The 14,033-nt window shown below is 38.6% G+C and overlaps 1 protein-coding gene across 3 annotated transcripts in view; it reads right to left on the bottom strand.

Moving 5' to 3' along the window:
- The window catches only part of fam184ab (family with sequence similarity 184 member Ab), a 212,553-nt gene that overhangs the window by 94,063 nt on the left and 104,457 nt on the right, over positions 1-14,033 (bottom strand). For all 3 annotated transcript variants that reach the window (XM_031756301.2, XM_031756302.2, XM_039599176.1), the window contains exon 9: positions 7,314-7,499. In XM_031756301.2, coding sequence (XP_031612161.2) covers positions 7,314-7,499 — 186 coding nt within the window. The remainder of the gene's footprint in view (positions 1-7,313; positions 7,500-14,033) is intronic.

Genomic DNA, 14,033 nt, shown 5'->3' with positions numbered 1-14,033 from the left:
AGATTACATTTATAGGTGATAAATATAAATGCGCACCCACGTCAGTAGGTTGCATTTCCTCCTTTGATTTTGCCTGCTTCTTAGTCACAGTTATAGCGTCATTTGATGTATTTTAGTCTATAGACAACGAAAGAAAATGCAGATTTTTTGTTTTGTTTTGGCAGAAATCTCAACTCATGTCACATGTCGTGCCTGTGCTAGTTGGTGTACTACTTTGAATATGAGTAACAACGTGTGCGCAGTAGTATCACCCTGTGATACATTTTTCTCATGTTAAAGGACTTGCTTTTTGTTTGCATGCTGGTTTGTGTTTTAGCAATGACTGTCTTTCACATTGACACTGAAGTTAAAAAGACTCAAAGCCCTACCATTACCAGGTACCCAGGTACACTCAGGCAGAGGTGGAAAGTAACTCAGTACAATAATCAAGTACTATACTTGACAACACTTGACTTGACAGTACTCAGCTGTCTAATTCAAACAGTTCTTCTGCTTCACCTCAACATTTCAATTTTTGTGCATTCATAAGAAAATACATTTATCTATATTCATCTGTTTAGATTTTACAGTCTATTCCATGTGACTGATGGTTCCCAAACTTAGATTTTAGCATTCTATTACTCTATTATTAACTTGTAACACCTATGTAATTTGCACAAATCCTTTTAGTAGACTGTTTAAGTATTAATAAGCATTAACACAAGGCTTAGGGCAAAGTTGGTAAAAGAGCACAGAACAATGTTGTTACAGTGATTCTTCTCTGAGAGCATGCAGGTGATAACATGACAGCTCATCTCTGCCTTTAGTATTACAACAGTACAAGTCAGAAATGAAGCCGAATCAGCTGCTTGGCTGCATCACTCGGGGTCTGGGTACCTCTCACTGCTAACTCTGTTTGAGCATTATATACCGTTTTACAGGTCCGCACAGAGCTTTGATGTTATTCTTGCAGTGGCGGGTTGTTGTTTCTTGCATGAGCGCAGCTCTCTCTTTACCTTCTTGTCACTTTTAAGTGTTTGCAAGTGTTTCACATTTGCTTCTTTGTACATCTGCAAAGGTGACTTTCTTCTTCGCTCTTTTTAGAAAGAAGACGTAATCATCGCTCCTCAGCAGTCATAAATCACTCTAACACTTTGGTCTCATCTTCCACATGAACTGTCATCAAAGCCGCTGTTGTGCAATCCACATAAAAAGACATGCTGGAACATTTTTCCTACCCTCTCGAATCACGCAGACAATTGAGGAACTTATGTTTGATTAATAACTATGATGTAATTAGTGAATTACTCCATTACAGAGCCAGAATATCAATGATGTGTCTCATCCGGTTTGCAATCCATCACAATTTACAGGTTATTGCCAGTAAAATGACAACTGTGACCTTGAGCACACTTCGGGTGAAGACCCATTAGTTGATCACTGTCTGCAAGTTTCTGATCAATGCCCAACACTGATTACAGTATATCCATCACTTTCTGCAGATTAAATACTGTAATCTTACTTTACTTGCTTTTATATGAGGAGTAATTTCAGGTGTAATGATCCCGTCAGTGCTGTCATCCGATAGGGAAAAATGTGAAGATTTTCAGCACTATGAAAAGTGAAAACCATCAGGTTGTGAGAGCCTAACTCACCAGTCTCAATATCCAAAACAAACTTTAATCAAACCTTCATCTTTTAAGTCCCGGATTGGTAAACTGATTCGTGCGTACTAGACAATTCGAAACATTTCAGTAAATAATGAATGAACAGTCACACACTTTAGTAAGCACAAACTTCAAAATTAGGGGAAAAACTCCAAACATCAAAGCCCACTGCTCTGTCTATCATCATCTTTCTAACAGATTTCCAATTTCAAACGTTCTTCAGCCTCTCGGAGAGAATCAAATCTGCTCTTCCTCTTACACACGGGAAAAACTGCGCTCTTTGTATTCACGAGACTGACAGTCTTGTGACAACAATAAACTGAAAATGTTAGTCGGATCTTTTTCCACCGCCTGAGAGGAAGCGTTTCAAAGAGGGGCATCACCTGAAATTCAATATGAAATTAACTGAATACCGAAGCCAGTATTCAGCATTTCTTTCCATTTTTGGCATCAGCAGAGAAAAGCTCTTGAAACAGTATTTAGACCTTTGTGAAAAACATGTTACAAAGTGTCTAGGAAACCACAGCATGTATCTTCTTTTCAGCTCTTGTGGCAGTGAATAAAGGAGAGTCTTTGTACAGACTGGAGAAACAGGCTTGTGATAGCTTACTTGTTAGAAATTCCCCCCCCCACACACACACACACAAACAAATTGCAACCTGCTATAACTGTAGCCAGTGGTATAGAAAAACATATGCGACATAATGTGGGCTGTCTGTCATTCCACTCGTTTGCTAATGAATACGACATGAGCAGACTGGATTCTTTGACAGGGCCACAGATCCTTAGTGCAAAGAATCCGAGCGAGCCGACAGCTTGTATTTTGACTGAGTCATTCCTGATTATCTGTCTGCTCATCATTTTATAATATCAACTCTAACTACACGGTTATTTGCAGTAGGTGCCTCCCGGGTTATGATAAAGTTTTGTAACAACGTCACCACTTGTAACTGTGACTTAGATGTAGAGCAAATTTCTAACAGGGAGGCCGTTCGTCAAACAATCCAGGTGAGCAGCAAAACGGAAACAAAAAATACACAAGAACAATGGAAACACGAGAAATACTACAAAGTATAAAGTAGAAATAAAAAACTGACTTGAGGGAGTCTGTTGCTGCCTGGGTTATTAATAGCTAAGGTCCACCAGTACACTGAATCTGATCTAATTCATCAGATTTCTATCATCAGTTTTGTCATCTAGTGTACATTTTTATCCCTGTCAGGTTACCGCTGACAGGGATAAGCCAAAGAGAGCGGATGGATGGATGGAGGTTACCGCTGAATAATTACATTTCAAAATGAAATATAAAATTTTGACGACAGAAAGTATATCGTACATAAGTATCATATATTTTATGTCAAACTTTTCTTCTGTACATGATGACAACAGGGCGACATAAGCTGATTATTAATGACTGTTCTCTTTCCTCCTTATTTAAAAGATCAGCATTGACTTGTGTTCATATTCCTCAGTCGTTTGGGTTGCCATGGTGAATTGTGATATCACTGTTTTATGTGTTATAAACTACATAAAACTACACGTACTTCAGCTAGTTTGGAGGTAAATTTAATCTCAATGTTTAGCTCTCCAGACAGCAAATTTTCCATCACATACTGTAATATATAACCTACAATACTCTGCCTGCTGTGTAGCAAATGGTAGAGAGGAAATTACTGATAAACATAGAGGGTCATTTAGGAGCTAGAGAAAAATATTTCCTTCTGCAGTTAGCAGACCACAAACAAGAGAGTGAATATTGGACAACAGTCTAAATAAATGATGAAGTTACTCTGTAAGATGTCAGATCGTATCAGACCGCTGCGGTCGAAGGTTAGAGAAGCGAGTCTGTGACTACAAGATCAATGGATCAGTCCTGGGTCATCTCTCTCGTCAACACCACTGCTCCGCTGATGCTGTTTCTACACACTCCTACACACAGCCTACAGCTGTGTGCAAGTGAAACTTTACTTAATAAATACATGTTAAATCAAGTTGGTCAAGTTAGTTTGTTAAAAATTATTTCCTGAAGACTAGGGCTGCCACGATTAGTCGACTAGTCACGATTACGTCGACTATCAAAATCGTCGACGACTAATTTAATAGTCGACGCGTCGTTTGAAGCTTTGTAAGATCCCAAAAGATGCAGGAATAAGTAGTAGGATTTAAGAGTGTAATAACGGACTGAAACAGAAGATGGTAGCACTGCATGTACAAGGATGCCAGCTGCCGTTAAACCCCGAAGAAGAAGAAACTGTCCCAGAATTCATAGCGCAGCTCAGCTCAGTTTCCAACAATGGCGGCAGCTAGTTAGTTTTAATGTTACTGTTATTATTCTTTCTGGGTCACAAAATAAACGTTTAACATATTTTCAGGCGAGAATGTAACTGTGTAAACTTCAAATATCTGCTCAGTTTATCAAGACACCACATATTTGCAAAAAGCGCTCCGACGTTTTTCGGAGACGTCTGTTACCCACTAGCTCCATAGCTAGCCGGGGCAAGGCTCACTAGAGCCGGTGAGAACACCGGACTCCCGGCAAATCTTTCGCTACTCAGGTTAAACATGATATATAAGCCACTTAGATAACTTAAAAATGTTATTGTTTGGCTTTTTCAGTATTTTATTTGTTCATGAGTAAATCGGTTTGGCTGAAAGTTATAGTTTTTACACAGCTGAATAAACGTCAAGCAGACACCAGATTATCAGAAGTGTGAGATGCTCCAGAATATACTCCGGTGTCCTGTTATATTTTAGATAGCAAGGAGCAGACGGCTGCGTTTATTAAACTCCACCAAAACAATCTGCAAATTTCATTTAAATTTAATAAACTATCATCTTGTCTTCATTTTTAGTTAGCACATACCTTAAACACTTAAAGTTGTAAGCTAATGATAGTTATATAAGAGCAGATGCATGCTGGTGCAATAAGCTGTACGTTTTATGTTCAATGGATGCATGATCTGATTAGTCGACTAATCGCAAAAATAATCGGTGACTAGTCCACTATCAAAATAATCGTTTGTGGCAGCCCTACTGAAGACTAATCCATCCATGCAGACTAAAGGACACCAGCATCTTACTGAAGACTAATCCATCCATCCATCCATGCAGACTAAAGGACACCAGCATCTTACTTACTAAACATTTTTGTATTAGATCAGGTCAGTACCTGAAGCCAACAAGTTGCTTGTCATCTTGAGCAGTTCGCCATCTGCTTCTTTCACTTTATTTCTGATTGAATGCAACATTTGACAACTCTAGCTTTTCAACATGTGCAGTTCTAGGAAATCCAACAGAAATGGCAAAGTTTATAATAAAGTTGCCCAAGCCTTTACTGGACGAAGAGTGGCCCTTTTACCATACATTTTATACAGGTGTCCTATGTGTGCGTGCCACCAAGAAATGACCACAGAAGGTTTTGGTTAAACGTATTTAACCTCCCAGTGACTAGTATGCAGCTGATTAGCTCAAAACCATACAACAAGTTCACACTAGTTAGCAAGCTAATATTAGTGACAGACACTATAAAAGATGAACACAGCTTTTGGGGCTTAAAGTGAAGCAATGCAAAAGCACCTTAAACCTGATTCTTTGTATTGGTCAGCCAGGAACCACTGCACATGAAAAATTGGGAAAATGGCCCTCAGCTCACTCTCCCTGTGACCTCAGTAAACATTTCCTGATATGTTTATGGGCCCAATCACTAGTTTCTAATCATCGCAAACAGCAACTGGGGCCCACTACCTTCCATTATTAACCCAATTACCTGTACTGCTGTCACTGTCAGCAGGCACCAGTAGACACTGTCACTATGATTTCCCATCACAGTAATGGCGGCTGTGCTGGATGGTGGAGCACACAAATCGGTGATAGCAAGGCACCACGCGATGACCATGTTTTGACATATTTTTAGCTGCAAATTGTCTTGTGACTAAAATATTACCAAAGCACAAAAGTGCATAAAATTAAAAAAAATCTAATGCATCAGAACAAATAAAAATACTTATGCGCCAAAAGTTAATTCACTGTCACATCTGGTGTCCATCAGAAATTCTTCTAAGAACAGAATGTTTACGGCTTGAGATTAGCTCCGGGCCTGATGATGCAGGATCAATTAGCATACAGCTGTTCACATTCCTCCGGCTTCGAGCAATAATCGCTGATTACTCAAGATGCGGCAATCACAAAATAAACCCCTGTTGATTTTCATTCATCGTGCCCTGTGAACCCACCATCTGATCCATCCATGTTTTAAAGCTGCAGTATACAAAAGTGTTTTTAGAAAGTGACATGAAATAAAAAAAGAACCAAAAACCCCCCAAAACAAACACATCTGATGCCACACATAAAATAAGATTGAAATGAAGTCTTTGTGTTTCTGCCCAAAATAATTACAAAGTTGAGGAGGACAAGTTTTAAAAAATAGTTCCGTCTAGAATAAAAATAAGTTTCATAGATTTCATTTTTCACTTGAAACCTGAAATGATTATGTTTTATTTAAAGCAGAGATCAGGATTTTGCAAAGCCTGATGGTTGCAGAAGTGGCACAAGTTTACTGAAGTAATCTACTTTAAAGAGTATATCCCAAAAGAAGTGTGGCATATCTTCCAGTGTGACTGTGTATATTACAGCAATAAGCCAGGATAACCGTTTATGCAACATACGCAGTACGCCTTACAAGTTACTTTTAATTACAAGATTACAAATAGCTCTTTGAAAATTTTTATGACCATTTAACATTTATACATGAGTTTTTTCATCACCTCTTTCTTAATATGTGTCTGTCCTCCCTCATCTGTACCTCATTCTCTTCCTCCTCACCTCATCTCCTGAATTGAAAGTCTGGGCTTTAAACCCCAAAAAATGCATAAACATGCTTATTTGTTCCTGATATTGTCACAGCTACAGCCGGCAGATTAGACATGCGACCCACACAAACAACAACAACACTAAGGCCAGCTAACAGCAGCTCAGTTTTGGACAGAAATGAGCTTCACTGACTCCAGAGGCTCCACATGAACACCCAGATGACATAAACAGTAGAGTGGCAGAGTTGTTTGTACCTACAGCTGCCATACTTAGGATCACGCACTTAAATTTCAGAGGGGTAAAAAACCAGAACTAGACAGCAATCAGCAATCTACTGACATCTACAGCAGTGGTGAGATTTCACAAACTGTACCTTTAACTCTACGTTATTTGGCTTGTTTTAACAGACGAAGGAAGAAAATTTGAGATGTACTGGTTTAGCCAATTCAGCCCACTATTTTGTTAAAATTACTGCACCGAGGCTAGTGTGAAATTTGCTCAAGTCCCTCCTCACGGGCTACAAGCCTGAAAACAGAGGCCAGAGGCACTGCCTCTTCAACTACTTCAGTTTCAACCTGGTGGATTATGGATTTTTATTAATAATTTCAGAAATTACTACACCAGCTTTAAATGTAGTTGTTTCTTCTTTGTAGTTGGGACCTTTGTTATGATTGCATGTGTCAGATGCTTCACTTCATAATAAGGCTCTGGTCTGGAAGAAGCTTCGTCATATCAGAGGTAGACACACTGGATAATTTACAATAAAGGGCCCAGGACAGCCCTGTATGTCTGTCTGTCCTTGAAAACAATGAAAACATGTCCCTGTGTGTGTGTGTGTGTGTGTGTGTGTGTACTCACAGCCAGGAGGCGGTTCTTGTCCTTCTCAGCGTTGTTGAGAGCGGTCTCCAGGGTCACCCTGTTCTTCTTGGCGACTTCCTCCAGAGCTCGAGCTTGGCTCTCCTTCATTTGGCTGGTCTCCTCTTCATATCGACCTCGCAGACTGTTCACGTCCTTCTCATGGGACACTTTCTCATCACGCAGGGTCTGAAAAACACAGAATGCGTGCGCACTTAAATTATGCTCAAAGGTGAGCGCTGCGATAGACGATAGACAGACACAGAGCTCGGGCTGACATTCACACCATATGCTGCATTATTCAGCCATATTGCCACCGTTTGCTTGGGCATAACCAAGGAATTAATCCTCCAGGCTGCCTCTACAGTGCTACTCTTTCTCTCCACATCACTCTCATGTGTTATTCTTTGAACAGTAAAAGTTGATAAAGCCTGGGCACAGCCTATCTGGGATTACTGATAATGGGGTTATTGATTAGGACACAATGAAGCCCATTATCAGTCTCAGAAATAAAGATAGAATCGTTTGGATTCTAGATGTCCAACAGTCTTTATCACACTGGTGTTCGGGTATTGTTTTTTTAAGTATGCTAAAGCAGTCTAGCTGATAACAGGAGAACTTAAATTTACTCATTATTTAAACAGAAGGTCTTTGAGTTCACGCAGAAAGAAACAAACAGACTTTGGGATGTTTTGTAGTGAAATCCCAAGTGAAATGAACAGCTGCTGATCGAAGACTCTGACCAACACGTTTTAAACATTGTAAAAAGATCTTTAATATAGGCAGACATGTAATATTACTCTAAAAATCCAAAATCTAAGTTTCTAGCAAAATATTCACCACTGGATGAGCCACAGTGAGCAGTATCTTTGTTGTATGCAGCTAGTTAACCCCTAGTTACGGCACAGTATTATAAATAACTCACTCCTTTATCCTAAAATTAATTTATTTGGATGTTAAAAAAAACCTTTTCTGATTATTTAAACTGTTTCACTTAAATTACATGGAGGGCTTGATAATAATGTTTGGCAAAAACGTAACTCAATTAGGTACACAGAAACTATATGTGACTCCGCAGAGGGACATCACAAAATAGTGACAAATAGTGACAAGTTTACAAACTGCACTTGTAACCGAACTCATAAGTAGTACTGTAAAATTTGCTCATGTGTATAGAAGAATCCAATAGTAATTTTAAATTTAAGAAAAGAGTGAAAATTGGTTCAAAACTAACTTCTAATACGATCCACTGATGAGTCACAGACATGAGAGATGTTTAAAAGGAGGAAAAACATTAAAAAGCCTGAAATTCCAAGTTAAAATGCTAAGCTAATGAGTATAAATGCAAAAAAAAAATGTAATGAGCATAATTTAAAGAATGATTCCAAGTTATTTAGGAGTGATTTATGTGTGGATGAAATGAGAGGAGAAGTCGTAGAATAACAGAGCAAGGAGGCAGAAAATGCAGTGAAGAACAGATGTAGAAAAGATGTTGTTTAGAGAGACACAAGGAGAAAGAATGAAGTCCTGCAGAGTTAGGTTGTTGCCAGGCTCTATAAACTGTGTAACTCAGACATGAGCAGACAGGCAAGAACAAATGCCGTCTGTACCCAGCAACAGTGCACTGGGTTTGTCATTGGGAAGCTATTATAGTATGAATCAAGGCTACAGTCAAAAAACAGTGATTTTCAGGGGAAACAGACAAAACAGACAAAAAAAATTAATATGCAAGCGGTAAAGTTTGGTTTTAATCAGGAGAGCAGCTGTTTCCTCTTTTCATGGCTTTAACAAAATTTTAATTGGCTAAACTTTGCGAAAAAAGTCACAAGGGAACTGTAATACACATGAGCTGAGCTGACGCACACAGTGAGCGATCTGAGGGAACATATCCTATTAAAGACTATACCAAGATTATCTGACTACTAATGAGATTAGAGTTAAAATCAGCAGCTCTGTTTCCAGCTTTAATTCTCTGTTCGTTGCGTGTTTTGGATTAAAAAACTGTAGCTAAAGGTGTAGATAAAGTTTACATGTGGGCTCTGGTTGTGGAGCTGGGTAGTTTCCTGTTTTCTTTGCACACTTACAAGAGATGCATTACTAGTAGCATCACACCAATCATCTGGTGGCAATAGCACATCGGGGCGTACTTCAGGCAGACATAAAAGGGATGGCAGGAAGGAAACTTGAAAGTAACTGATTAATGAGTGAAAAATAATTCTTTAACATAAGGTTAGATTTTTTTTTTTAAATTTTAATTTGCTCAGTCTCAGGAGTCCACACAGTGAATTTCAGGTAGGCCATTAAAAGGCTTGGACAGCATTTTTACTGATGACAAGGGTATGTGTTATTTGATGGTAATTTTATTAAAATAAATAAATAAAGAGGCTAAGTGGCTGGTAATAGAAGCGAGGGATTAGCTTAGTGAACAATTAATCTTTGGCACCACAAATATATGTTTGTTAAACTAATTAGAAATGTCATCAGTGTCACCGACTCACTGTTGGGTTACGCAGCCACCCGTCACTTACCCAGGGTTGCATTGTACACTGCACTGTAGCCGCGACAGCTCCCCTCCCCTCACGCTAATTGCTGTAATAGATGTAAACAAGCAGGGTGGGAGGTGGAGCAGATGACATCTAGTAAAAACTTCTGCAGTCCACCAATACTTTGATGAAGGAAATGAAGGGTTGAATGTAGCGTTTGAGTCTGGCCTGCATCATTGACTATGACAGCCTTAATTAATTTTAAATCAAACTATCAATATTTATAGCATTTTACAAAAAATTCCCATTAACTGTTTAGGAATTGCAGACATTTTTAGATACAGATCACATTTTTAGAGGTTCAAAAGTAATAGGAGGATTTACAAGCAGTTTCATAGCTTAGTTATTATTATACAACAAATGAAGCAGACATAATATCTGAAGTTGACTTAAAGTGTTGAATTTGTATTTCAAAACTTTTTGCTGTAATTTTAAATATAAGGTGTAAAGACATGTGTACTAAAGACATGGTTAATGAAGCGGTGTGCAAGTTTAGCGGCTAAATCAACAATGTGGTACATTCTTAAAAGGAAGAAATGCACTGGCCAACTCAGCAAGACACGCAAGACAGCTGAGGTGGATGAAGACAGAATTATTTCCATGGTTAAGAGAAATAACATCTAACCAAGCCAAGAACACCTTTGAGCAGGTAGTTGGTACCTCCATCTCATCCTATCACTAATATCTGTCACACCAACCTTCTGCATGTCCTCCTTCACTACACCTGTGAATCTTTTCTGTGGTCTCTGGCAGCTCAATATTCAAAATACTTAGCCTAATATAGGCACTCTCTCTTATCTGCACATGTCCAAACCATCTCAGCCTTCCCTCTTTTGAACTTTGTCACTACCATCTTGTAAACCTTCCCTTTTAGTCTTGCTGCTATTCTTCCGTCACAACTCCTCCCTGTATGCACTTTCTTCTTCACCTCTCCTGTGCACTGTCCATTACTTTGAATGGTTGACCCCAAGTATTCCAACTCATCTACCTTCACTAACTCTACCAATTGCATGTTTACCTTTCCACCTGTCTCCCTTCCATTCACACACGTATTCTGTTTTGCTTCTACTGAGTTTCATTCCTCCTCTCTCCAGAGCATACCTCCACCTCTCCAGACTCTCTGCTTCCTACTCTCCTTACAGATCATAATATCGTCTGTGATCATCAGCGTTCACAGAAACGCCTTCCTGACCTCAGCTGTCAACCTGTCCATCATCATCACAAACAAGTAGAGGCTCTGAGCAGATTTAATCTCACCCCAACTTGAACCCACCTGTCACTCTTACCACACACCTCACCTGTGTCTTGCTGTCCTCATAAATGTCCTGTACCTCCCCTCACATAACTTCTCTGACACCTCATCACCTTTGTATATCTATAGTGTGTCCAGCTTCACATACAACTGACTGTAAGCCCTTTCCTTTGCCACCTCACTCTTTGATGAACGCCTACCCTCCCAGTACTCCGGTGTACTTTTTTCATCTCACTGCTACCTCACTTTTCCTACCTCTTCCCTTGATACTCTCACTCTCATAACAAAATTTATATCAGTGGACATAAGTGGACCCTTGCATGGTGGTGGATGCAGAAACTACAACATTGTTGTTGGTTTATTAGAAGAAGAGACATCTGTTTTGGCATCTCATGGTATTAAAAATCATATCCTATGACATACTAATACCCTAGTGTTCTATATACTTTAATGGCAGTAAATTTACTGCTTCAGAATTAATAGCGTAATAGCTCCCCAGCCTATTTAGTGATACTAAATGCTTACATAACCGCAGAGAGCCCATTTAAGCTGGATATATTCACTCATTACAAATTAAATGTTTGCTTAAGTGTGATAAACGTAATGTGTAAAACTCTTCCTTTGTCCACTAAACTGAACTCCAGAAATACTAGGCTTCAGAAAAATGTGAATATAATAACTTCTTAAGTCATTTAGACTGACTGACCAACATAACTTCTCAGCATGACACATTTTAGTGTCCTAAAACATGTACAATTTATATCTCATTCAACCTCCCAATTTTCATTAACCCTACTGAGTATCTGGCAGATCATCAGACACTGGCAGCAACATGAAAAAACTTTAATCTCCGATCAAAGCGCGATCATATTAGTGTGCAGTAATTGCTTAGAACCAAAGGCTGTTTTGGACAACTACCAAAAAAAACCCATCTAACAAACTGGTCAAACTGGGCAAGCCTGCTGTGTTATCATATGGCCAACAAAGCCGTAGGCGACACATCTCCACAGTGTGACACAAACAACAGGCCATGAACATCCTGAGAGGTTAATTTCTCCTTTTAGAGAGAGACAGAGGAAAAAAAACACAAAGAAATAAAAACAAACCAAAATGAGAGAGAATGGTAATAAGAGGGAACCGAAATGAAAACCAAAGAAACAATTGATCTAATGACTTTTCACACATGTTCCCTAATTAAGTCAGACCAATGAAATTATCTTTATAGTTCCGTCTCTTCGCATTCGCTAATGTTGCTTATTTGGAACCATAATTGATCCAATCTTTGTCTTAAAAAAAACAAAGAAAGAAGAAAACATGGTCTGCCACAAAAGATGCAAATTTATATGGATTTTACTTGGAAGGAAAAGTGCCAAATATCACTACATTAACAATTAAATGTAATTATAAAAATCATCTTTGCAATGTTTACATTAAGGTAATTTTAATTTATTTTACAAATATAATACATTCACTATCATTATATTGTACAAAGTGTTTATTTTTTACAAGATTTTTCAGCAGTAAATATTCAGAGTATTTACATCTATCTTTTAAAAACACTCATGAACCTATCTCAGTCAGGACTGCTATAGCTGATTATGAATGTGTCAAATCTGATTGATTACTGTTTTCGTTTTGTTTTCGGTTTCAAGCCACTTTGCAACCCAGCTCCGTCTCAGTGTAGCAGAAAAAGTAAATTAGCTCTATATAACTTCAGTCAATTCTCCTTTCATGTTTTAACTGACTTGGTCAGTGTCTCATCTGACCAAGTCAGCAGCAACTCATCTCTTGCTGCTGCCCTCCTCGCCTCTGGCTTTCATATGTAAAGGGTGAAGAGGTCCCTGAAAAGAGCTGCACTGCCAAATATAAATTACTGCAGATGGGAATGCTCTCTTCCCAATTTCTTGCTTCACTGCCCATTCAGCTTGTGACTGTTTTCTTTTGGCATTACATGTTATGTTCTGTTTACTCACTTTACTAAACTTTAGAGGGGAACATCCAATTACTGTGACACTCATATTCAGTGCAGCATCTTGGTCTGCTGCTCCATTGGGGGTCCTTAGACCCTATAACTGCATTTTGATTGAGGTGATATGTCCAAAGTATAATACAAACACCAGTTTGTAAGTTTACCTGAAATGAAAAGTTCTTTTCAGACAGTTATGAGGAGACAGAAATGGGTTCAACATTATTTATAACCAGCTCAAAGCTGGTTATAACCAAATAGAGATTTTGGCTTTAGATTAGAGGGAGTGTAAAACTGGTTGAGTAACAGTTACACTTAACCAGTTGTGGCAAATGGCTGACCCTCCCTGAGCCTGGTTCTGCTGGAGGTCTCTTCCTCTTAAAAGGGCGTTTTTCATTCCCATTGTTGACAAGTGTTTCCTCATAGAAGGTCGTCTGATTGTTGGTTTTTCTGTATTGTTATAGGAGATATTACACTATAAAGAGCTTTGAGGCAACTGTTGTTGTGACTACTATGTGATACACAAATGCAGGGAAAAAAATTCAACCCACCTGTCTCTACTTTGAGGGCCTTTAATACAAAAAACATTCATAGCGTGAAGGTAAAATTTCATTCAACATAAATAAAGTTATTTTACATTAATAAATCAACTGAACCGGTCGAGGTCAGATGGGAACTTTTATCACATTTAGTTGAGTTTACATAAATTTCATCAAGAGCCAATTTATAATGATGAATCAGTGTTGAAAGGTTTGGAAATTTAGCTTCAGCCATAGAAGAAAGATGGCATGAAGTTTAAGTGATCTGAGATCTTCCATTATCCTCGGGAAGACATCTAAATTCACAGCAACCACACTCAGTGGGAGAAGTCTTTCAGCTCCCAGAGGATTACACTGCACAAATGTCAGATATAAAAGGATGGGAAAACACACATGAGGCTGCAACACTTGACATTTACTATT

The sequence above is a fragment of the Oreochromis aureus genome, linkage group 15 (assembly GCF_013358895.1).
Source record: "Oreochromis aureus strain Israel breed Guangdong linkage group 15, ZZ_aureus, whole genome shotgun sequence".
NCBI classification, from domain to species: Eukaryota; Metazoa; Chordata; class Actinopteri; order Cichliformes; family Cichlidae; genus Oreochromis; species Oreochromis aureus.
This window is presented reverse-complemented; position numbering and strand designations above follow the sequence as displayed.